The 25,668-nt window shown below is 41.3% G+C and overlaps 1 protein-coding gene across 7 annotated transcripts in view; it reads left to right on the plus strand.

The window, feature by feature from the left end:
* The first annotated feature begins 5,689 nt into the window (after window positions 1–5,689).
* Window positions 5,690–25,668, plus strand: part of plxna4 (plexin A4) — a 241,294-nt gene continuing 221,315 nt past the window's right edge. For 4 of the 7 annotated variants that reach the window (XM_026146289.1, XM_026146294.1, XM_026146295.1 and 1 more), the window contains exon 1: window positions 5,690–5,715. In XM_026146289.1, the coding sequence (XP_026002074.1) occupies window positions 5,700–5,715 (16 nt within the window). In that variant the 5' untranslated portion in view covers window positions 5,690–5,699. Of the gene's footprint in view, window positions 5,716–5,889; window positions 6,609–6,939; window positions 6,961–6,984; window positions 7,090–25,668 lie in introns of those variants that run through there. The other 3 variants (XM_026146292.1, XM_026146293.1, XM_026146291.1) reach the window with 3 other exon arrangements.

Below are 25,668 nucleotides of genomic sequence, written 5' to 3' on the forward strand. Positions count from 1 at the left end.
TTTATGTGACATCTTCTCATGACTGTTTCCAGCAGGATAAGACACCATGTCACAAAGCTCAAACTTGTTTCTTGAACATGACATGACCTTCCTGTATGCAAATGCCCTCCACAGTCACCAGATCTCGGTCCAATAGAGCACCTTTGGGATGTGGTGGAACAGGGGACTCACATCTTGGATGTGCAGCTGACAAATCTGCAGCAACTGTGTCATGCGATTATGCCAATATGGACCAAAATCTCAGAGGAATGTTTCCAGCACCTTGTTGTATTCATGCCATGAAGAGTTAAGGCAGTTCTGGATCCAACCCAGTACTACAAAGGTGTAACTAATGAAGTGGCTGGTGAGTGTATATGAACCAGTGTTTAATCTAATTTTTTTAAGCTGAAAAGCAAATATACTGTTTGGAAAAAATAAAAACTTAGCAAATGGTTAACTTAAATTGCTGGGAAAGACCGTTAATTATCTTTCATAGCTCCAAAGCAACTACTCACGGTCTTTGAAGTTGTTGTCCTTTTCTCAGCAACTACTGTACTAAGCTTGCTTATTCAACCTTGAATTTCTAACTGGCTTTAAACGAAGAGCAAAAACGATAAAGCAACATTGCTCAAAGCAAACAAATATTGTTTGGATAATAATCTCGAGGCAACCAATAAATGTAAACTTATTTTGTTATTTAGCTCTGAGCTAGCTAAAGTCTCATAAACAGATGCATAAGAATCACCAGCACCAGTTTGCTTTCACGGAAAACTGTAGATATTAAAGTATTTTACTTTACGCATGTCTGTCATTTATGTAAAAACACCCTGTATATTTAAGATGTCAAGACAAATATGTCCTTGGGTTTAATCAATATGTATATGAACATGCAGAACACAGAAATGATTGCACTCCTATGATAAAAAAATAATTACAACCCTATTATCATTTGATCCCAGCATGTTTGATCTGAACACAGACCATTGACCTTTACATTAATTTCAGAAGGTCACACGATCCTGACCCTTTCACAGAATGACTATTGTCACTGTAGATTGCAGCACTATTGATTTGCTGTGCTTTGAAAGTTATCTGATTATTGAGCTCCACAGACTGTTGATTTAGCTCTGCTGGCACTGAATAATTAAATGTGGCCAATAGGTATGTCAGTATCTATGCTTTTCATCCTCTAAATGACCTCAAAATCTGACATGAAGACCGGAGTATTACAAATGAACACATTTTCAAATCTGCTGCTTTTCCAAAGAGATTTTTTGTAAACCATCACCACCCAGCAAAACAAAGACATTGGTTTTATTGCTTAAAATGATTTACAAGGGGTAACTTTTCCTCCGAGGTATCGCTGAATTCTTGAATCTAAAAATCACTTTTTTTTTTTTTTAAATAAACCACCCCCCCCCCCCCCTTTTTTGTATTGATTTTTAACTTTTCAAGAAATTTTAACCTGTTAAATAGCAAATTTAGGACGTACAAAGCACAAAACTATGGTGCATCTGGCCACAGATTCTGATAAGTGTATTCAAACTCTTGGAAAAAGTCAAAAAGACTTTGAAACGAATGGATGTCAGGGTTAATTGCATTGAATGTGTTAAACCTTGTATTCCCATCTGGTGCAGTACTGAAGCCTTTAATTTTCTACCAGTTATTTGGTTTGGTTATTGCTCCATACAAGATTGCATACAAGTTTCTACTCATCCACTTACCTGCACCACCGAATTTACCAACTACACCTGTCATTGGCAGTTTAAAACTATTAATTGGCTCAGCTGTGTGTGTCTACCTTGTATGCCATAAAGATTGGGGCAGTGTTTCTGTCAATACACAAATCCAACTGATTACGGTGAGAGCATTTAAAATCAGATAAACCGTTTTTAACTTTCAAACCTTTACTCTGGCATTATGCTTTCAGTTTCCTCATGAAGGATGTGGCTCTGGTCGAAAATCACCAGTGAATACGGGCTGTCTGTTAATGGGGAAGAGCGCCCCACCAACACAAGCTCCAGGAGGGGTGGCACACCGGGCCCAGGTGTTGCCAGTATTGCTGATTGCCATCAGTCACCCCTCCCCCACCAGCGGCACCAGCAGGAGAAGCAGCTACACATAGAGCAAAGAATGTCCCAATATGCACATTTTTCTTTTCCCCGCAGTAAGGCAGAAGTTTGGGTGAGAGTAAAGACCAAGACCATATGAAGCAGTTATTACTAATCCTGCACGACTGTTTAAATTGCTCTATCTGCTCAGACTAACATGTTTAGTGTTGTAATACTGCCACCGTAATGCTGTAATTCTGCGTTGACTCTCTACAGTAGATGTGCCGTGTTTCTGTTTCCGCTCGCTTAATTTACAGGCAGGAATAAATGACGTTCGTAGGTAGTAGATCATTATAATGTAGTTTTCTGGGATGTTTGTGTTACATTCGTGCCACGTTAATGTTCTGGTACAACTTTTTTTTTTTTTTTTAAAGATTAAAAACGCTACCGCAAACAACAGTCACAAATGGCCACACACCGTTGCAGAGTCGCCGAAGCACTTACAGCCTTCATTTGTGTTTGTCACCGTCAGTGGCTGTAAAGTTTCTCTGGCCTGTAGGTGGGGCTCTGATGCAGTGTTTCAAAGCGAGGGACCTCTCTTGGAAGCGAGAGCACGGAGGGAGGGAGATGAGGAAAAGAGGGAGAGGATGCTGCAGCAAGCGCCAAACCGCTCTATACGACCCCTAAACGCATACCACAGGATTAGACATTAAACAAGGATGCATGCCATAGAAACGAATTTTTACTCCCCACAAGTTCTTTGAATAGCTAGCGCTCGTCTTCATTATGATTTTTGCCAGATCAAATCAAATTCTAATATTTAAGACCACCGAGGAACATTTTAAAAGTTATCTTTGAACTGGAAATATTAATCGAAAGAAGCCTGGGCAGGTTCCTAGTGTGCAAAATTCAGTCGATGATGATGATGGATTTCTTGTGAATTCTCTATATGAATATAAGGCAGCTATTTTATGGAAAAAATGCATTATTCCAGCACCCACGCTGCTTATTCCTGATTACATAATTAGGCTTTTCGAATATTAATGGCTCAAAACGTAGGGATGGGGGGGGGGGGGCTCCTGAGGCACGTTTAAAGATCATCAATGAAAAAAAAATGCAATGCAGGTTCTAATCCCCCACATCTATGCAGGATTCGTAATTATGCTGCTGTGGTGCCCAATCTTTATCTTTAAATGATCCTGCGATTAGGTATTCAAATCCGATGATCTGATCATTTCACCCCGGTATTGTAGCGTATTTGTGTTAAATTCCCCTTTGGCATTGCCAAATCCCATTCTCAACGGGATGAATGCATTACATAAACCGTCTGCTGGCTACGGGACCCATACCTAACTGTATAAACCTCTATTTTAACAAGGCACGGGCTCCATTTAATCCCACATCATACCACATTTATTTTATTTTATTAGGTGGAAAATATACCTTTCGAATTGCTTATCTCTTAAGCTAGGAAATGTACTTTTTTTTTCTTGTTTAGAGATGCTGACGCCTACAAAGCAACTACACAGGACCCCATATGGGGAGTTGTCACACTTCCTATAGTCTCATATTGATAATCGTGATGATGTGTGCTTTTATTTGTAGGCTTTACGCACTCGGTGTTATTATTATAGACATAGTTGCCAAGGTCTTAAAATGTAAAGAAAACACTCTCCACTTCGCCTCCAATCTAAGAGGTTACTGCCGGTGTTCCAGATCAACTGGCGTTTAGATCAACTGGCGTTGGTCGAACAGATGTGTGGCAGTCTTGCGTTTCAGGAGCTCCTACCGACAAACCAGCAAAAAAACACCAAATGTGTCATCTGTGACACTTGTGAGGTTGTCTCAAACACACTCCGTCAGTCTTGATGCTGTTGAACAACAAAATGTTTAAAAATGTGGCGAGTTTACCTGGTGATATCCTCATGCGCGACGCGATCGCGAAAACAGCAAACAAGTAACACCACGCCGATGTTGTTCACAGGACAGCAAGAGTAAACGATCGGGAGACCCTTGTCGTCGTTATCGTTCCACTCGCACGGTTTATTTCACCGAATTCAGCGTTTTTGCTTCACAACTAAAGCGAGCAGTTTGCTCTGTGCACTAACATGGACTCGAGTCAACCAGCGCCACCTCTGGCCAAGTGCCACAGCCTACAGCCAGATCAACCTGTGACACACATCTGCACCACGTTTGAATTCGTGTCATGCACATTTGTACCTTTCAATTGTGTGTTTGTGCGTCATGCAAATAAACCTTTGAAAAGAATGAAATGATATCATATATTCCTTATTGGCCTACATTTGTACAAAATTCCAAATTATATACACAAAGTCATAGACATCACCACTCCAATTGGTCATCATGATTTTAATATTCTCTTTTTCCATAACAATGAAATACGCCTTGGACAAATATGACACATCAATATTTCATTAGTGTTGTAACATCACATGTCGCTAGCATAGTCTGTCTGTGTCTTTTCCCTGAAAATGAATATTTCCAGCCAATATAGGCAATTCATCAACATGGCTGGAGTTATATACAGTCTGTATAAGTGTGGTTAATCTAATGAAGATTTGTAAGGAGACGGCAGTTACTGTGAATCCACAGCAGTTACACAGTGATTAGTAATAAACAGCCAGTGAGAGTGAGTGGATATGACTGTTCCCACCACTAACACATGACCATAGCCCACTACTAGATTAACTTGTGACACATCTGCACCTGCTGCTATGATCACAGTGAGTAGAGGCTGAGTGGCTGCACTTACCCCTGGTACATCCAAATCTGCCCACAAACATGTTGAAAGATGCAATGCCAGCAATGTGGATTGTCAACACTGAAAACAATCAGTAAGCAAAGACAACAGGGATCACTTTTTTCTGTTTATTTAGCACCCACAACATTTGTAGTCGCCTTCTGCACAGGGGAAGTCCACACACACTGTGTGGTACCACTTTCCACAGAAGGTGCATTCAGTCTGCAAGATTGAATGAGATTGTCAGAGTCATTGTCTGGCTGTTTATTACTAATCACCTGCTGTACATTCACAGTAACTGCCATCTCCTTACAAATGTTTATTAGATTGACCACACTTATGCAGACTGTATATCACAACCAACTCTAACATGTTTGTTTGCAGAGGGAAGACACAGACAGACTACGCTAACGACATGTGATGTTACAACACTGGTGAAATATTAGTGTGTTCACGACATTTTTCGTATGGGCAAAAGTATTGATATCAGGATGGTGATTCTTATGTGTATGTCATTTGGCATTTTGTACAAATGTAGGCTGATATTAAATACATGATATCATTTCATTCATTTCAAAGGTTTGTTTGCATGACGCACAAACACACAATTGAAAGGTACAAATGTGCATGACACGAATTCAAACGTGGTGCAGATGTGTGTCACAAGTTGATCTGGCTGTAGGCTGTGGCACTTGGCCAGAGGTGGCGCTGGTTGACTCGAGTCCATGTTAGTGCACAAAGTAAACTGCTCGCTTTAGTTGTGGAGCAAAAACGCTGAATTCGGTGAAACAAACCGTGCGAGTGGAACGATAACGACGACAAGGGTCTCCCGATCGTTTACTCTTGCTGTCCTGTGAACAACAACGGCGTGGTGTTACTTGTTTGCTGTTTTCGCGATCGCGTCGCGCATGAGGATATCACCAGGTAAACTCGCCACATTTTTAAACATTTTGTTGTTCAACAGCATCAAGACTGACGGAGTGTGTTTGAGATAACCTCACAAGTGTCACAGATGACACATTTGGCGTTTTTTTTGCTGGTTTGTCGGTAGGAGCTCCTGAAACGCAAGACTGCCACACATCTGTTCGACCAACGCCAGTTGATCTAAACGCCAGTTGATCTGGAACACCGGCAAGTCATGAACCTTGGTGAAAACAGTCGTCTTTTACAGCGGACGAAGCTCCGTGCACTAAGTCCCTCCCGGCTTGGAGATTCGCTGTGAAGCTGCAAACTCCGAGGCAGCAGCCTACTTCTCTCTCTCTCTCTCTCTCTCTCTCTCTCTCCTTCTTTCTCTCTCTCCCTCCAGCTCTCTCTCTCTCTCTCGCACTCCGCTGCAGCACCCTTAGCACCTCAGTTGAGCAGGAGCACCGCACTGAGTCACATCTATACACACACGTTCTCTGCACGCACATACACGCACACATACGCGCACACAAGCACAGCCTCCTGCGGTATCCCATACGGCGCAGCGGCTTTTCCAACGGCATACCAAGTGCGTCCTCGCCGGGAGATGGGAGGTGCGGCTCCCGGGTCTCAGAACACTCTGAGAGGCTTAGTAGAGTCCTGCTGATCGGGGATGCTGCTGGAAGTCCGCTGCTGTTTCTTTCTCCCGTGCAGGAATCGCTTCTAACTACACCTTTACCGGGGATTTAAAGTGGACAAGCCGTCTGATCAGGATATAACATTACTCTAAGCATTTCATTTTTTTGTGAGGGGAAGGGGGGAAGAGTAGAAGGAGTTGGGATTGCTCTGGACGTGCCTCTTATCCGCAGTGTCGATGCGGCTGCGGCTGTGAATGATATCTGCATAGATTACAGGTAAGGAACGAGGCTTGTCACTGCGTTAGTTCCCACAACCGGGACTTATATTTGCAGGCTGTGGTGGGCATCATAGCCGGGTTTGAGGTTCCCCACTGCACCAGCCAGGTGACAAGAGGCGTGTTGCACCTGTTCTAGCTGCGCCATGCCCGCTCTGCGCACTCCGATAATCGGTCGGATTTTGTTTTTAAAATCCATTTGGATCGTCTCATTATATCCCCGAGGAAGAATTGTAGGATAAAACCCCCCAACAAATTCTGCAATTTGTTTTAACTTGGGACCTCAAGTTGACCGAGTTTCCTCCGTTTTCATTGGCTATTCGTACCCTTCATCCCATGTGAGCGACGGAGAGGTGCGTACCCAAATTGTGCTCGTTCCTCTTGCAGCGGTAGCTATGACGGTTCAAAACGATATTATTTGTAGGGGATTCCGCGTCGGTTTTACGCAGTGTCTTCGGAGGATGAAGCAATGTGTAGGACTGGTATGTAGTGGCGCTCAGACTCCTGGACCAAAATTAAGATATTGGAGGTGGCTGAGCTTTACGAAATACAAAGATGGAAATGGAAAACTACCCGATGTTTTATTACATATGGTATTTATTCATTTCTGTGGCCTTAACAAAAAGTTAACACCTTTCTCAAAAATTTCTGTCAAAGTTCTTTCAAAAAGTTATTTAAACCGTTCAGTATTGGAATATTTCCTATTATTTTAGGTTTCCACGCAGGGCTGAGTGTATGCAGCCTGACCCTGTTCAGGCACGCTGCTAAAGAACTTTTCTAAACAGTTTCACTGTGGCACAATCCAGCATGTGCATATCACAATGTTTAGTTATTTTGTTCGTTTAATTGCGCTTTCCTGACGTTTTTTGTTTTTTTTTCTTATCTACGGTTTGTCAGCTATCTCAACCTGCAGGAAAACCCACGTTAATGTGCCTCAAACTGAACACTGGGACATTTCTCCCCGTGCGGACCCACGATCGTAGGTTCCGTCGTGGAAGCCTGAAGGCTTTTGAACTTGACCGATGTGGATAGAGCACTGCGGGATGTACTTCACGTTAGGTTTAGACGAAAAACCTGACTACATGGCATTTGGTCTCTCGGGTAGCAGGCTACTCAGTTTAATGTAACTTTATCTTAAGGCTTGGATTTTATGTTAGCACTTTCATTTTCATGTCGGAGCACACCACGGGTATGATTTAGGGCTAAACTTAAAAAAGGATTAAGGGATCATTTCAATTGCTTTGATGTCGTAACAAAAGAAGACACTAAAGGCGCATTTATGACATTGTTGTCTTTGCCACAGGCACTTTTACTCGCTTAAATGATATTCAAGCCTTTTTATGTTGAGTAGCTTATAAACCCAGCTGTGGCTGTCTGGAGTGCTGATTGACCTGCCGAGAGAAGATTCCAACAATAATCCACAAGAATAGATTTTTCTCATGCTTTCACTTTTCGTAGATCACATGCAACAAAGTCAGTGATAGAGTGATGAGAAAATTTTCTCTCATCACTTAAAGATATTCAGCATCTTGAAATAGTGCATGTAGTTCTGATAACAGCAGCTTGTGGCACTTTGCTGTCAGCACATTGGACTTAGTCTAGATTTTGGTTGTACACAAGGTAAATCATCCCCTTTGGCTCAGCCTTGTTGTGGGTCACTTGAAGCGATTTCTAGAGATTTAAGCAAACTGTGCAGCTCTTCAGTCTCCTCCATCCATCTCCTGCTCCACTGCTTTCTCCTTCCTCCCTTTCCTTCCTCCCACCCTCCATTGCACCTCGTGCACGGAAAGCAGCTTCTGCAGCCAACCAAAAATGCAGATTTGTAGTACAGCATCCACAGTGAGCACTCTGAGCTCCTCTACTGGTTTTCCCCTCCCTCTATCCACCTGCTCTCCACACTCACTGCATCAATTCAGTGTTGCCCTTCAAGTCCCTACTTGATGTTACCCTAATGTAAAGGAGTGCGGCAGCATTTTTACACAACTATCTCGCAAAATTGTACTTCTAGTTGTGTTTTTGATGAGCTCACCAAAAGTCTCATGCTTGTTCAGTGCAAGAGGATGGCTGAAGGGACGAGGCTATGTGCTTTACAGTCCATGAGGGGCAGTGTGGCTCATAGGATTAAGTGGATTGATTGAGCCCATGTACATGGCTGACGCTGGCATTAATTTTGATTTTGTCTCAGTTCCTACAGTGAATTATGTGTTATTGCAAGTTGAATAAGTGACTGTGAAATAGTTGTTATACACAATGTTTTATGACATTTGCTTAGCTGTGCTGTGGGTTTGGAAGGTAGTGAAGTGACTGAAATTCATACATTTGGCAAAGAGGGCAACATTGGCATCAGAGTTCACCCGGTTCTTTAACTACTAATTAAAGCAAATGAATACAAAAATATGTCTCTTTACTGATTAGTCGTCCACTAACTGGTGTTTTAACTATCTGTGGTGATGAGGTGGTGAACAGCAACATGCATACAGGAAAAATGCATTCAGCTTATTCTTCTGCGCTTTGCGATTTAGGCTGGAAGACAGCCTTCTGTGTTTTGTTTCCCCAAAACATGCATTCAGAATATGCACATCTATCTTGTTTCTGAATGTTCCCATTTTTTACTCAAATTGTCTGTGCGCTCAGCTGCTGTCAAGGTCTTAAGGCAAAAAAAAATTTGATCCCTGAGCAATTTGCGAGTCATCTGTGTTCAGCCTCCTTGCCCTTCGGCCAAATTCCAGCTCAGTCCTAAATTCTTAGCTCTCAGAGCACTTGGCAGTACTCATTCTCATTCCTTCCCTTCCCGTCTGTTTCCCTTTCTCTCGACGTGTTGTCCATCAAGGCCTGCCTATAGGAATTGAAGCAGCATCCTTTATCTGCCTGTAAGCGCCTCATATTGACATACAACCCCCGGTCTGTCGGCCAGTGTTACGGCTAGAGGGCTGGGGTTTGGACCCGGAGAGCACAGCCTTGTCAATATTATGGCTTGCTAATGGATAAACTCTCACTCCAACCTTGGCAGTAAAAGACGCTCATAGCAGTTTGGTAGCGGTCCGCTTGCAAGAATAGGCTCCATAGAAAATCTTTGCAATGTGTTCGTGTCAAGGGGGGGGAATTGTGAATGAATATGAGTGGGAACTCTTAGTAAGATTTGCTGTAGCGATATAAATGCCTGGTAGCAGTGTAGACCCAGCGGAAGTGTGCTTGTGTGTCTCTGTGTGGGTGTGAATGATGCATCTGTGACTGGCTGGCGAGGTCCTATATGAATACTCGGGTCACAGAGACGTATCGTCATGTCAGACTGAATGATGTGTCTGTGGATTGGACCTGAATGGAGCTCTCTGTTTGTTCTTGTTCTTTTTCTGTTGCTCTCTTTCTCACTCCATGTCTCTCTCTCTCTTTCCGTCGCACTCACTCACTCATACACACTTACAACCCTGTGGGCTGCGACAGGACTACCAGACACAGGCTTGTGTCCAATTAGACTCCCTCCTCTCTCATGCCACCAAACACCACCGAGGAGATTGCAAATTGTATTTCCATGTCACCAACTGTTCTCCCCACTATAATCTGTCTCCCATATTTTAGGACAGTCGGAGACATGTTTCTTTAACAAGAGAGGCAGGGATAGTATAAAATTGGAAGAAATATTTTTCGGTGTCTATTAATCCCTTCTTACTTGATCAAAGTTAGATTCTCTTGGCTTACTGGAGCGTGATAACCTTTTTCTTTGTTCAGGGTGAGTGCAATACATGGTGTTACACTTTGAATTATCATTCCATTGATGCATAAAACCCATCTTTGTTATCTTGTCTGTATGGACATGACCTTGGAGTAAGCTTAAAATCTGGTATGCAATGTGTGATTGGGTTTTAGTTGACACTGAAGATGCCATCTCTGACTGACGGCCTGATGGCTTTAATCTAAATTCCAATTTAGAGCGGGTGGGTAGATTCTATGCTACATTAAGGGAATAATTGCTTACAAGTATGTAATTAACCCCCCTTTTTTTTTAATACACTGAAGAGGTGCATATTGATGTTTGCACAGCAATAACAGCAGAGATATCAAGTGAGGATCTCCAAACAATAGGCGTCGTGAATTCTGTGGGGAGAAATCAATACATGTCACCGCGTCCAGTTTAATGAGAATCTTTGTTCTCTCTGAATAGTTTAGCCGTTATATGCGGAAGAAGAACATGTGAGTGCATGTGTGTATGTAGACACATACCGTAGTCAGCATCTTGGCCACAGAGTCCTATTAAGCCGTTGCATGCCTTTATAATGGACCCCAATCCATGTACACGCTACTGTATCACAGTCGCACCACTTTTTATTTTCTCCTTCCAGGCTTCTATCATGCTTTCTTTCATCTTATTACTCAATTCTCCTCTCTCTCCTATGGTTTCTGCCTCTAGCACTCTCCTCCCATATCTTTCTGCCACACTCTAAGCTGCCAAGCACATAACTTTATCTTTGTGTATTTGTGTGTGGGGATGGGCAGAAAAAAAATCCAGACTGTTGTGTCATTGGAATGACCTATGAAGAAGGATATAAACCGAGAAGGAGACATGGGATGTTGTTTTAGATGAGAATCGGGGAGATGTGGAAAGTCACCGACGTATCAGTGGGTTTGCCAGACTGCTCCTTTTGATAAGACCATATTAAGCGTTTCTCCCAGGTTTCTATGATTCATATGGAGCCGTGAGTCTGATGTATAAACAGCTCTCTTTGATGCAGCAGCAGATGACACGCTGTGGCATATTGGCTCTTATGCCTGTGTGTGCCAAGCCGAGCATGACAAGCAGTAAATTAGTTTTGTTTCAGATGCATGAAATGATGAGAAAATTGCAGACGGTCTTAGGGCATTTTTTTTCCCCTTAGCTATCTCTCATTTACTCCTTCACCGAGGCCTCAAGTCCACGCAAGGATTAGGCGCCTAATGGTGTTTTAATCATGCCTGTTGGAAGAATGGGCGTGCAAGCATGTACGCATGTTCTATGAATCCATTTTTGACAAAATCTTCTCAATATTTTTCATGCAACCAGTCATCATATGAAAATTTATCTCATTATTCAGTTCTTCGAATAACAAGTTTTGTTTTAAGTGAGCATGCAATAAGAAACTATGCTTTTATAGTATGTTTTTTATAAGCCAAAATACAAGTATGTTGTTTGTGAGTCCATGGATCATCCTCTCGAGCAACAGCAGGGCTGTCAGTTTGTTGTAGCAAAGGTTATTGGTAGCATGTTTGTGCTTGACACTCTCGTCCCTACTCCGCTTTGACTTTATTGCTATCATAGCTCTGGATTGACCTCAATAAGTGCTGTTCTTTAGAAAAGTTAACATTTCAGCTTGAAAAGAGAATCCCTGCTTACAGCGCTAGGTACTAAAAGAGGTCAGCGGTTTCTTTTGGGATGTGAGCAGTTAAAGTGTTAGCTTTTTTTTAGTAAGTAATGAGAAGTAGACAAATATTTCTTCCAGCTTTTTGGTAAATGCATGTCTGGTAAATCTTGGAGTACATAACTTATGGAACAGAATTATGTAAATAAACTAGACAAAACAGGCAATTGTAATCAGCTACATTTCTTAGAATGGAATTTTATAAAAATGGTAGTGATTAGAAATCCACTTTTGAATATGCTCTTTTCCACAAAGGCGTATCTTTTGACTAAATAGTCGCTCTGGTACTTTTTTGCAGTAATGCCTTCCTTTGGAATATTTCTGGACAACATGGGTCAACAAAGCTTTCGAGGAAAATTTAAGTGCAACACAATCCAGGGTACAATTTCATAAAGGCAAATCCACATCTAGACAGGCAGCACTCATTTGCCAGTATGCGATCAAATTTTGAGCATTGTCCTTGATTGGTTCTCTTGTTTGAATTTGCACCGCCTCTTGTGTGCCTGTCAAATCAGTCTGTATTGCTCTAAGCTACTTGAGTCTGCCAAGCCTGCGAGCAGCCTACCGCGCCAAGGCAAGTGGCAATGTCTTTGGACCAGAATGTCTTTCAGTGCTGGAAATTCAGCAATATTTTTCTTTTTGGAATCCAAAAAAGACTCTGCGGCAATGCTGCAGTAAAGTACACAGAAAGCAGTATTACTATATATTTGTTGAGATGACCGGAGTATTTAAAGTTAATATGTCTCGCCATTCTTGTCGCCCCCACACACTCTCTGTTCTGCTCTTTCTTGTACCCTCTCTCTCTCATTTCCTGTCTGCTGTGAGTGTTGGCGGTGTCAGGGGGCATCAGTATTCAGCGTCACCACAGTAATTGTGAAACAGTGGGTTCAGAAAGGACCCCTGCTGTTCTATAGCCAGAAGGCTGAAGGGAGGATCTACTTTACTGTAATACCCTCCCCTACATCACCCACCTTATTCTGTCTCCCCCTCCCCCCCCAGGATATATCATAGTCTAGCAGCATAATGTTGGGGATATTAAGGAGAGACTTAACAAGGCTTACATTGGGTTTTGTGTTATTCTTCTCTCTGTGTGCTACTCCCTTTTGAGTTTGGGATTTTGCCTTCCTTGAGTATATTTTATTTTCTTCTGCTGATGGGATTTGGAATGGCTCGTGTCTGTGCAAATGCAGTGATTGACTCTTAGCCAAGGCCCAATTCTCGCCAACTGCTGTGGTGAACAATTTGTTGCTCTCCTGGAATAAAACCCTTTTTCCTTTGTCATTCTTTTAAGTCTCTGACTTTCGGTGTGATCGTATTGATTGCTTTGATTAAACTTTTCCGAAAAGCGATGATAGGACATGCACCTCACCTCAGCTATTTATCTGCTAATTATCTGTTTGGTTTACTTTCCTCGTTGTCACGCTTTCCCTGTGATGTTGGTGGGACTGATGATCATTAACTGATTTAATGAAATCTTTCTGCATGCTGGAGCTCAGTCAAATGAGGTCCTGTTAAATCTTTCCCCTATAGTCACTCACACCGTCCTTACCTGCTACCCACACAACTGTTCCTATGGCAACATGATTTGTCAATTGAGCATTGATCAGTCGTCCATTGTGGCATCAATGTGATCACACCTTGTTTTGTTGTAAAGGGTGGCAGGGCTTGGCTTCCTTTTGGTAGTGGACAATTGATCAGGAAGCCAAGCCAAGGTAAATGCAGACTACAGATACCATGGCAGTGCCAGGATTGTGAGTGATTGCTGAAAATGTTGAAATGTACTCACTCACTTTTTATAATTATTTGTAAAAATGTGTACAAATGGTTGATTTTTTGTACTGTTTTTATCAATAAATCTCAGCAACAAAGGACATACACCCATGTGTGTTGATTTCTCCCTAAGATGGCAAACTGAAACACTCCAAGTTGGTGACTTTTGGAGATTTGTTTCCCTGGATGATTGAGAATGCATCAAGATGAAACAAAAGGAAGCTCACCGCTTTTAGCAGCTCCCCCACCCCCCCATCCACACACCCCCACTCCCCCCCCTCCAGAATTCCCAGGTAACAACCCAATTTACATATGAATGACTAGCCAATTTAGCTTCCACTTGCCTGAAGCTAAAGCTTAGCTAAAAGCCTACCAGCCATTTGGCTGCTCTCCGGGTTTTAAAGGTAGAAAAGCCAAATGGCTGGGCTCTGGGCCTTCCTAGTGTTAATCGGAAGATCATTGATGCTTGTTGATATTCTAACCAGTGATGACTGTGTCACTGTAGATATTGATTGGATTGGCTGAGTCTTGTTAGTGGCTGCTGGAGTGTTTGTAGTCTGGCACTTGTCATACCCTTAGGTATTTTTTTCCCATCCTTCCATCTTGAGCAGAATGGACCAAAGGGCCGCAGCTATCTTTTATTGATTAGTTAGAAAAATGATTGACACACTGGAAAGAACTTTTGGTAAGCTTCAAGGTAGTGCTAAGAGAGTAGGGAAACTCAGCTGGAAAAAACCTGCTGACTGAGATGGTGGATATTGCCGGGTATACCTTTGCCATCAGGGAATACCTTTAACAAAAAGCAATGTACATGGTGTGCAACAATGTTTAGGTCAGTGGTACATGTCAAACTCCACATGATGGCCAAGGCCTAAGGTTTCTCAGCTAAACCTTTGCCCAGGGCGTGATACGATCTCTGCTGGCTTTCCTTTCTTTTCATATTGTATCCTGCTGCTATTTTTTTCCAAGGAAATGATACACCCACCTGTGGCTTTCCACATGACATAAAAAATGTGTTTTGATCCATGGTTCAGTTCTTTTGCTGACATGGCCATTGTAGAATTTGTAGGTGGTGAACAGGAGTCAGCATGTGCATGATGACGAGGACAAGCCTCCTATCCATACATGCGTAAATGAGCTATATTTACATTATAACCAGTTGTTTTTGGTTCAGCTATTTTTGCTAGGTACTAACCACTGCAGCAAACGAAACCTGCTGTTTTAGAGATGCTGTGGCTGAGGCAGCAAATCATCATCACTTTGCCCCTCAGAGTTGCTCAGATCCTCATACTTACCTATTTTTCCTCCTTCTAACACATTGACTTCAAGAGTTGACTATTCACTTGCTGCCTAATATATCCCACAGTTTGGTAGGTGCCACTGTAACAAGATAATCAATGTTCTTTACTTCACCTGTCTGGTTTTAATTCTGTGGCTGATTTGGAGCATATAGTGCCTTTCAGTACTGAGCACACATCTCCTTTTTGCCACCTCCCACACAGAGCACTGGGAGTTCCTGTAGACATAATGCTCCAAATCCCCAGTTGACAGACTAGCAGAGGAAAGGTTAGCCACTTTGTTGTATTGCATCAAGCTATTCTCCCTCTCACTTTTTCCCTCTGTTGGCTCAAAAAAAAAAGGCTGTCCCCTCTCTTTGCGAGTCTACAAACGTAACTGGAGAAAGCACAAGGTTTTCATCTCTCCCTCCCCCTTCTTTTTTTGTCCATCCGTTATGCATTGTCATGGCAGTCCTTCCAGCTGAGCTTTGATTGGGTTGTTCTGGGCCCACCGGCAAATCTGGCAACCAGATAGTTATGTGGTGTGTCTCTGTCCATGTGTAAGTCGGCGTGTGTGAGAGGGTTTTCTTCATGTCTCTGGGAAAAAGCAATGAGATGAGGTAAAGCTTTCAGAAAATCAAAGTATAAAAATGGCCATGACAAGCAGGGGAAAGACGAAAGCAAGGGAGGATGAGAGGGAGGAAGAGAGAGGGGTAACACGCTGGATAATAATTTGCATCCTCTCACTTGCCACTGTGAACGATGACTGGCTAGAAAGCTTGTCTGATGTGTTTATGCCGTAGGCTTTGAAAGATGGAGTTAAAGGGAGAAGGAAAGTTTAAGGGGAACCATGCAGAGGGAAGGGAGTGGTTGTGGAAAGGCATGTAATGAAGTGTAAACCTGCCTAAACTCAGTTTACCCACATCTTAGTTGTTGTGATGGCGCTCACACATATCTCAGCTGAAGATTTTCTTTTTTAATGTAAATTCATTGCAATGTACACGCCACCCGGCTGAACACCACCGTCTGTCAGTTCTGATGCACACTTTGCACTCTTGTACCAAGAGTAGTTAACCAATGAGCTGGAGCAGCTCCACTGGGCAAACTGTGGCTGCTTTTTCTGCATTTTATCTGTAAAAAGTTTTCATATCACTGAATATTGACAACATATATGCTGAGACTAAAATCAGCAGACAAATTAGTTATACTAGGGTCCAGCAGTTCTGCACAGACATATTTTAATTTATGTCAGCTGGCGGATTTGTAAATAGTCCTGCATCTGTAGGGTAGCTCTGCCTCTGTGCTTAAGAGCTGTGCTTCCTTTGGCGTCTATCTCGGCAGCCAATAAGCCCGGTCCTGGAAAGTGAGTATTCCTGCTTTGTGAAACCTGATCCCAGTGGATGGTTAAAAGTTGACAACACAAGTCCTGTGTAACAAGACTATTGATGTGGGGCCACCTTTTTAAAACTTCTTGGCAGCAATGATTCTCTTTGTGTGTGTGGAGTCCTGGGTCACTACACAATCTAACCCAACAAATAATGACACAAGACGTAGAAGAAAGCTGTTATCTTTCTAAGTTTTGACCATTTTTCGCTAAACAAGTTTTAAGACATGTTAAGTCATGTTACTGTAGTGGGAAGATGATACTGCAAAATGCCCTAGGGATCCTGCAGCAGGAGGGATTTTGTGTATGTTGCACATTCTTCATATTCACACACACCTTTGCACGTTTAACTGTTTATATGCCTCAGTCACGTTGAAACATTAGATTTTGGTTGACATTTTATTTTGTAATGGTGCAAAAACAAATTCGAAATCACCCATAGTTATGTCTGTTTTGCATACTGTATGAAATACTTTGAAATATTACTTTAAAATGTCCAAATTAACCCTTTTAATGAGCATTGCATCTAGTTTTCAGATCATTCTTAGTGTCTAGGGTTTTAGCTCCACCGTCCTTCTAGTTTATACTCTTTGAATTATCCTTATTTGAGCTCTCATAGTTCAACGAGCTACAGCATAGCAGGAGAAATTTATTAGCTAGGTGCTCATATAAGCTGTGTGTTAGTGTTTGCATTACCCTCAACAACAACTGCTTATCTACACAGGGTGCATAAACTCTTTTGCATGAATGACTCCCATGATGCATCATTGGACTCATTAATTAGATATTAACATTGTCAACATGTTAATAACAAGCCCAAAGGAGACCCTGCACTGTCATTATTGACAATTACTTGCAATTACTGGCAATTACTGACAATTACTGGCAATTACTACCAATTAAACCATGCCATTCTCAGTCTTAGTAGTGTAAAAACTGCATGCTTTCTTCATAAAACAGTCAAAGAATGACATGAAATCACAGATGTGCACGTGTGATGCATGCGCCCACAGTAGTTACATGTTTTGAAATAATCTGAATTAAGAGTGAACATGTTTAGTTTGCAGAGCGGCTAAAATATCACGTTATTTAATCACCACAATTCCTTATCATAATGATTTTCTCATTTTCTCTTTGACATTTTAGGGAAGTGACACATCCACTTCTATACTTCTGCTCATTTATCAACCGTTTCTTCTTCTACCTCTCGGTCTGTGGTAGTACTAGTTGTACAGCACCATTGGCTGAATGTGTTTAAAAATGGAATATCTCAGCAGCTAGAAGGGCACTTCTGACACATGCTGTCAAACTGCTAATATTTCAGTTTTCCCAGACCATTACGGTTGGGCTGCAAGTCTCTGCAGATGTAGACATTCTGTCTTCGCTAGCATGCCCAATATTCTCCATCCATTCCACAAGGTCTATACTTAGGTAATTTACAGTGGATAGACATGTGAACAGGCTGACAAAGTATGACGTGTGCTGTTTCTAGAAGAAGAGTGGGGACTGGGCTATATTTTTCTTTCTAACTGAAGCACCCGTGAAGTCAAGAGTGAGACACAATCAGAGATATGTGACAATGACAAGTTCCTTTGTATGACAGTACATCAGTGTCTCTATCAGAATTTAGAGCTGTTAATAGATACATCTATTTGGTGTGATTCACAAAAAAAACCCCAAAACATTAAAATGGAATGTAGTATTTAGTTTTCCACTGAGGCAGTCAAAGTGTCTTCCCGACATGCACCGTTTTCCACTAATCTGATGGGATCTAAATCAAGTCGCAGCAGCAGTCTTAGTAGGATATGCAAGCACAGGATTAAAGTCCTCCTGAAGAAGCCCAGGCATCAGCAGACATTCAAGGACCAACGCAGGCTTTTGGCTGGCATGGGGAGAGACTTTGATGAAAGTGAGGCTGTCCTCGTCCAGCAGCAGAGGGAATACGAGGACAGGGTTCACAGAGAGGAAAGGGAGCTTGTGAGGCAGAAAAGGTGACGCCGACTCAGCTGCAGGAGACTCAACAAGACAATCTCTTCACAGAAGTTTTGAGCCAAATGTCTTTGTTTGTTTACCGCAGCAATTCCACACACTGCTTTGACTCCACCTTGACTCTTCTCTAACATAAAAGTAACCGTATTCTGAATAACAGACTGTTGCCACATTAGTTGAAGCTAGCAATAATGCATAGCTTGTGATTCTAGTGCTTTAATACGCTGATTCAACTCGGTGATCATTTGTAAGGCGGTAGCTTGTGCCGCTCTCATATTGTGGGTGTTCGAATTATTTATTAAAGACCACCAAGTATAAATTAAAAATAATGTTTATTGGTTAACTTGAGCATAATTTCAGAATGATACTTTATGTAATCGTTTAATCATAATAACAGTGATTTTTCTCTTGGCTTAGTAGATCAGCAGGGCCTGGATACATTTTTTGGGAGATAAATCAAGAGAAACAAAGAGAATAACAAGTTCAATACAGGCCAGTCAGCTGACCTTGTTCCAGCTGTGCGTAGTAAACCAGAAGCTGAGATCTTTAAGACTTTTCTTCCATGGATTACGAGGGAGAGCCGTAATCCATGAGCTTTAAGCAAACCAAATCATCCACGGAAGTGATGAGGCTCACAGATGTGCATGGTGCTACAGCGATGTGTATATGTGTGTGAGGCAGAGAGACAGCGAGATGGAGTGGGTTACAATAGGATGGATTAATAATTTTGTTTTGTCCAATAGTTCATTCCTTGTCCTTTATACCAAGCTTAACAGAGCACACATGCACCTTATACACATGCACACCTGAAAGATCAGTTTTTGAAGAAATAGTGCAGAAACAGATGGAGAGATCAGAGAAGAAAAAGAAATCTGGATTTTTTTTTTCCCATTTTAGTGTAATCACCACAAAGCCTTCTAAATTATCAAGCTTTCATGTCTAAGAAGTTAATCTCAGAGGTCAAGTCTGTTTTAGCTCCGGAACAGAGAGACAGGAAGAAAAGGAAAGAAGAGGCTGCATGCGGCTCACACAGGATTTAGACGGAGAACGAGACAGAGGTATGAATGTAAAGAATGAAAGAAACTGTCATGAGTAAACATCTGAACTGGGCCAGGTCTGATCCTGCACGGAGACTCAGCTAGGAAACCCGATTTAGTCAACAGGCGACTTAAGAAGTTATTTTGTCATGGCGTAATAGTCTCTTCATTTTTTTTCTTCTTTGGTGCCACAAGAGCTGTAAGCACCTGAAAATAAACACCGTCCTGATGGATGCCAGCAGTGTCTCGGTGTCTGAGTGCATGATAAAGCATATGGGATGTCAGTGATAGCGGCCCCTATTTGATGTGAATTACAGAACTTGACTTACATATGAGCAGATGCTTTCATTTTAAGTCTGACTGACTCTACTGTCCTTAAAGTACTATAGGGTAGTATCTGGTGTGTAGCTGTGTGCACTGGTGCTGTTGTGACTATTTGACACTTCTGTGATTGGCTTTGTTCTACCAGCAGTGTTAGATTTCTATCCTTATTAATGTATTTAAATATTATGGTGACAATTTACATGTGCTTTCCCTCAAGGCATCAGTAGTCTCTCTATAGATCAGTCTCTTCTTAAGGTCTGATCTATTGTGAGTGAGTACTCAAAGTGTGCCTGCATGTTGCATGATCAGGCTTTTTCACAGCAAGCATTTTGGCATGTAATAACAGGAAAGTAAAGGTATAATTAATTATTTAATTGGTGTGTCCTATTTTCATGACCCTGGTACTGTTCAGACTCTTGTGGTCTTTGTTACTGGAACATCTTGCCAGGAAGAAACAGTGTTTGAAACCAGACTGAAGCTGTGCTGCTTTCATATGCATTTGACTACTACCAAAGTGTCAGATTGATGTGCTTTGCTTACTACATGTAACATGCATGTTTTGTGTATATGCATTCTGTAAATGAACATTTTTTCTTTCTTTCTTTCTTTTTTTTTTTTTTTACATAAACCTCATAAATTCCTGTAAATTTGATGCAAGTATAACCCTAAACATCATCGTCTGTAGCTAGAGTATACTGTTTATAATGACTGGAGGTCTATAGTCTGCCATCTGCAAAATGAAGTGTTATAATTCCTGATTTATTACCTGCGTAAGTGGCACTGGCACGCTCGGATATTGCTCAGTGACACAGGTGGGATAAAGAGAAGGGGTGCTAATGTGAAAGACCTTTAAGGATGCCAACCCTGTTGGAAGTGAAGTCTTATCACAACTCAGTGAGACTTGATTAGCGATTATTAAAACCTCAGAGGTGCCTGTGTTCGTGCAGCTGTTAATGCCGTGCCGACAACTTCATTAATATTTTGCAACAAACATCTTAAAATTACATCGGCTGACATTATTACATAAGATAAACAGTTATAATAACTTGCCCCTGCTTTCTATTTGATGAACTAAGTAACAAACTATTTCTTAATCACATCAAGCATCTCTGACATTTCTAAAATGCAATTATTTCTCCTCGGCAATCGACATTCATTATGTGTTATCTATGAAAAGCTAAGGTTGGACGGTAATTTTGGTCATGCTGGTGTGACGGTGAGGAGCTTCAATTGAAAGAGCTTGAGATAGAGCACTTGCAAAGTTACTGATGAGCAGCAGCAGCAGCAGATCCTGGCTTAAAGGTAGCAGCAAACCCATTTCACTCGCTTTAACCAAAACACACAGAGCACGCTACATTGAAGTGTCTTGTTTCAGTGTTTCTCATACCGCAGCAAAAATATCCACAGTCATTTCAGCTTCGAGCAAACTACGACTCATAATTAATTACTGTGTTGAGAGGAGAAAGGGATACCAGGGATGAGCTGGAGAGAGAGGGTGAGGGAGGCAAAAGACAGATAAAGAGAGCAGGAGAGGGGGGGGGAAATTTGGCTCGTGAAATAACCGAAGAGCTGAGGGAGGAGCTGGGAGGAGAAGAGGTACAGGTAAGGAAAAACGGATGGATGGAGAAAGAGGAGGACTTAAGGTGGTGCCATTCGGCAGCTGATGGAAGTGAGAGCAGATACACGGCCCTGCATTCCTGTCTGCGCGTTAGAGTAGGGAATAAGGGAATTGGGGGGGAAAGAGAGAGAAATGGTGGAAAAAAAGGCTAGAGCCTTTGAATTTATTCTATGAAAGCGGCTGTCAGACAGTGCCTAGCAACACCCTTTAAGAAGGAGGATTCCTGGCTGCATTAATTGTAATTACAGCAAAATATCTCCTTTTGATTCAGAGTAAGTTGATGTGTCACAACATGCCTATATCTTAATGCAAAATCATCAACTCCTGCATGCATGCTTCCTTTTAAATATAGATTAAAGGGAAACATTAAAGCCCTGTTTTACTCTTCGCATAATCATACTTGAAAGTTTGCCACAGTCATCTTCAACTCAACCTTTTATTTATCATTTAAATCTATTTCAACTGCTGTTTTGTTATTCTGTGTTTTGCAGTTAATTAACAAATAGCGATGACGCTCTTTCATCATGGGTTTCTTAACAGGGATCGTCTGATTACAATCCTTAATGGGTTCTTAATCATTGTGGGGACTATAATTGATTAGAGATTCATTAAGTTCACCCTTTTGTGGTCGCTGCTCTATGTGAAACCCAAAAGCCCCTCCTATTCAGGAAGTCATACACAGTCTAACGAGCAATGTGCTGATGACAGGCCAGTGGGCTCTTCAACAGTCCTAATGACATTAGAGCCTCTTGATCTGGACCGATAACACACTCTCCCAATCACAGCACGCATCAGCACCCACTGCACAATGGCCCAGCCCGAGCCAAGAATGTGTGTGAGTGCAGAGTTTATCAGTGTGTATGTGAGTATGTTTTCTGAGTGACCTTATTTTGGATCCAAGGACTGTTTTGAGTGTTATACTAAAGCCATGAATGATATTGTAACTGAAGACACAATGCACAGATTATTTTCTGCACAGAAAACATTCTTGAGGGGCCGACTCAGAGCGTGTGTTTAGAAAAATGAGCACGATTGAACGCCATCCCACTAAGGAGGATTTGTAAGTCTCAGATGTGAAAGAGGAAAAGAGAACGAGTGGCAAAAAATGAAAGAGATTGAGCAAGGAGTGGGGATGGGCAGATGTCAGCTATTTCTCTAAAATCCAGAGGGGTTCTTCAGTTGGATCTTTGCCTAGACCCCTTCTTTGAAATGCTCTTACTCACTCTAGGAGCATGAAAAGAAAGTAGAGACACTCAGTCTGAGAAAGCAGAAAGTTTGTGACACAACTCGAGTACCTCACACTTAAAATGGATCAGTATAGCAAAACATATACATGTTACTTCTGTGGGGGAGACTGGGCCAGTTGTAATGGGGCAACTGTAATGCAGCAGAAACGACCTACAGTAAAAATGCTTATCCTGCACATGCTCATTAGGATTCTCTCTCTAGATTTTATCGTCAAATATTTGAGCTACAACACCTGACAGCTAAATGAGAGAATACAGCCTAAACATTTTTAAGTTACATTATTAGATACTTCTACAGTAATGTGATTACGTTGCAGTTTTTTTTGTTTGAGATGTAAATGATTAATAAGATATATTTATTCAGTGTTATAATTGCCCTTATTTACTTTACTTACTTCTATTTGTACTATTCGCACATACATATGTTCCTTTCATCAAAAGATGACTAGTGTATTTCAAGTACTCTGAGTTATAAAGGGAAAATGTTACAGTTACCCCCAGTCTTCCCTATTAGTAATATATAATCTGTCTGCTTCACTTTAAGGACGAGGTTTCTTTATATGACCATATGAAGCTGTGCTCATATTATGGTACCCCTATCTATTTAATAGTGAAGTAAAAGTAAGTTGGTTGTGTTCTATAGAAGAATTTAAAAGACCCCCCCCCCCAAAAAAAATCACCAATACCACCTTTTTTTTTTTTTGGTAAAAGCCAAAAGCCTAAACATTTCTTTATTCATGCAAACGCAACGAGGACTCTTTAGCTAACATAGCCCATTGTAAAGCTGGATTTAGTGCAAGGCAAAAGGCAAAAGACAAGTGTGTTCCATTCATGACGGCAGTGTTTGAGAATGACAACCGGAAGCTACTGGGTAACATTATGTCACAGAGATGTTTGCCATGTATTGATAACTGGACCAAATGGCTTCTGACTGCAGTTTCAGTGAAGCGAGTGGGCATATTTACAGTGTTGCTAAGCTCTTGAAGGCTGTTTTTAGAGGTGTTAAAATAGTTTGAAATTTATTATGCTAGCAGAATTACTTGCCAAGTTTTCTGTGCTGGTATTCCGGGTAACACAGTGACTAGTGATTTGGTATTTTAGTGCATTTCTCGCATGTATACCTGCTAACAACGACATGCAGTATATAAAGAGTGTTTTATGTGGTGTGTGAGTGAAAGTCATTGGTTTAACTGTGGATATGCATCAAGGCAATGAGAAGTCTCTGAATCACTCAGTCCAAGAATTAAAACATGGAGCTGAAAATGAGAATAAGAAATCTACTTTAAACAAAATGAGTAGGGGGGGTCATTTCTGCTGTTTTAAAAACTCAGTTATTGCTTTTAATAATTAAAAAATGCATTGTTTACAGCGCCTTGATGCTTGTAAACACTGCTGATTGCTACATCTGTGGTTATAAAGTCTGAATCTCTCAGTCAGTTATCTTCCATTCATGTGATATGTACCCAGTTGACAGTACAATCCCAAGGCTTTCTTTGTAATATCAACAGCTCTGTGGTGGATTAGACCTCCTAACCCTGATCTTGACAGGGTATCTGGTGACAGTAATCCATGCTGCTAATCCATGTCTTGATGTAAACACCAAGGACACCCTGCTTTCTCTCTCTTTCCTCTGTGTCCTCCTTGTTTTCCCTTTCCACTGCTACTTTGAGAGAAATGGGTATTCCATCTGGTTTTTTTTTTTTTGTATCAGCAGGGGTTAGCTTAGCTTGATAGAAATGTTGGACTTGAGCCCTCTTTAATCATTGCTTAAATTTTTGTCTATTCCTTTGTGTGTGTTTGTGTGTGTGTAAGTGAGAGCTACATAATTATTCTTAATTTTCTCTTGCTGTGCTTAATAACAATAATGAAATTTAGCAACGCTGATTTGTTCATGGCTCTGAACAGGTTTGTAACTGCCTCCCAAAGTAATAGTTTTTAATTACTGTTTTTGAATTGGAGCAATTGTTAGCTTGTGTTTCTTTTACAAGCAACATGTTATTATATGTTAAAGTGCAGAAGGAGGTTTGCCTCCTGGATCTAAAACAAGTAATTGTAGCTGGGGAACTAAAGTCCATTGAAGACATGGCCATACATACAGGTCTGTCTGTGTTCTGTACACATTAGTGTTCATGTACACATCAGTGCAAACATCTTGAACCTTTCCATTTTGCTAAGAAATAGGCGTAGGGATTTAATAAAACGTGCCAACAAATGTCATATCATGATATCAATGATATACAGATGCCATGTCTTTATATTTCCTAGCAAACACAGCAACGATAAGATAAGCCCAGGCATATCTGACAGCAACAGTAGCACAAAAAGGAGTTATTTCAATAGCATCCAAACTTTTGCTAACCTTAGCAGCACTAGCCTTGTTTTCTCCCTTGCTAGCATTCACATCCCTCTGCAGAACATGGTTACGTGTTGCCTTGTTTGCTTCGTTATAATGCAGTGCAATTTATTTTGACAAAATTTACATGCAGCTGTCATTTTAAAACTTTTTTTTTTTTTACATGAAATTACTGCAGAAACGCGTTGGTTAGCATAACTGCTATCTGTTTACTTTCTCCTCTCCTCATTTACAACCTTCATTCACTGAGAGAGCAAGAGGTGGCATCGTAACATTGCTAAACTGGTAGTTGTTGATGTACATTAATAAAATAGGAATAACACCTTTAACGGACTACTATTTCTGGCACCTTCTAGCAGGGGCAGCATTTTTAAAATATCTACTCAACTAGTTACACACATTGCTAAGTTTTACCTTAATTTCCATTGAAAACACTACCTAGGCTGCCTTTGTGCTTTCATTTATGTTATAATGTGTTACTGTATATACTGCTGTGTTACTACAACTGCACTATAACGCTGCTGCTCCTCCTGGCACCTTGTGGCAATAGATTCACACCTTATTTGCACTAATAAAGGCTGCTGCCTGCCAGCTGCAATCTACGGAGCCCCGCAAGGGACATGGGAGAAAAAAAAATTAAGATGGACTTTTGTGAGATCTCGCAAAACAAAC

Source organism: Astatotilapia calliptera, chromosome 17 (genome assembly GCF_900246225.1).
Source record: "Astatotilapia calliptera chromosome 17, fAstCal1.2, whole genome shotgun sequence".
In the NCBI taxonomy this organism is placed as follows: Eukaryota; Metazoa; Chordata; class Actinopteri; order Cichliformes; family Cichlidae; genus Astatotilapia; species Astatotilapia calliptera.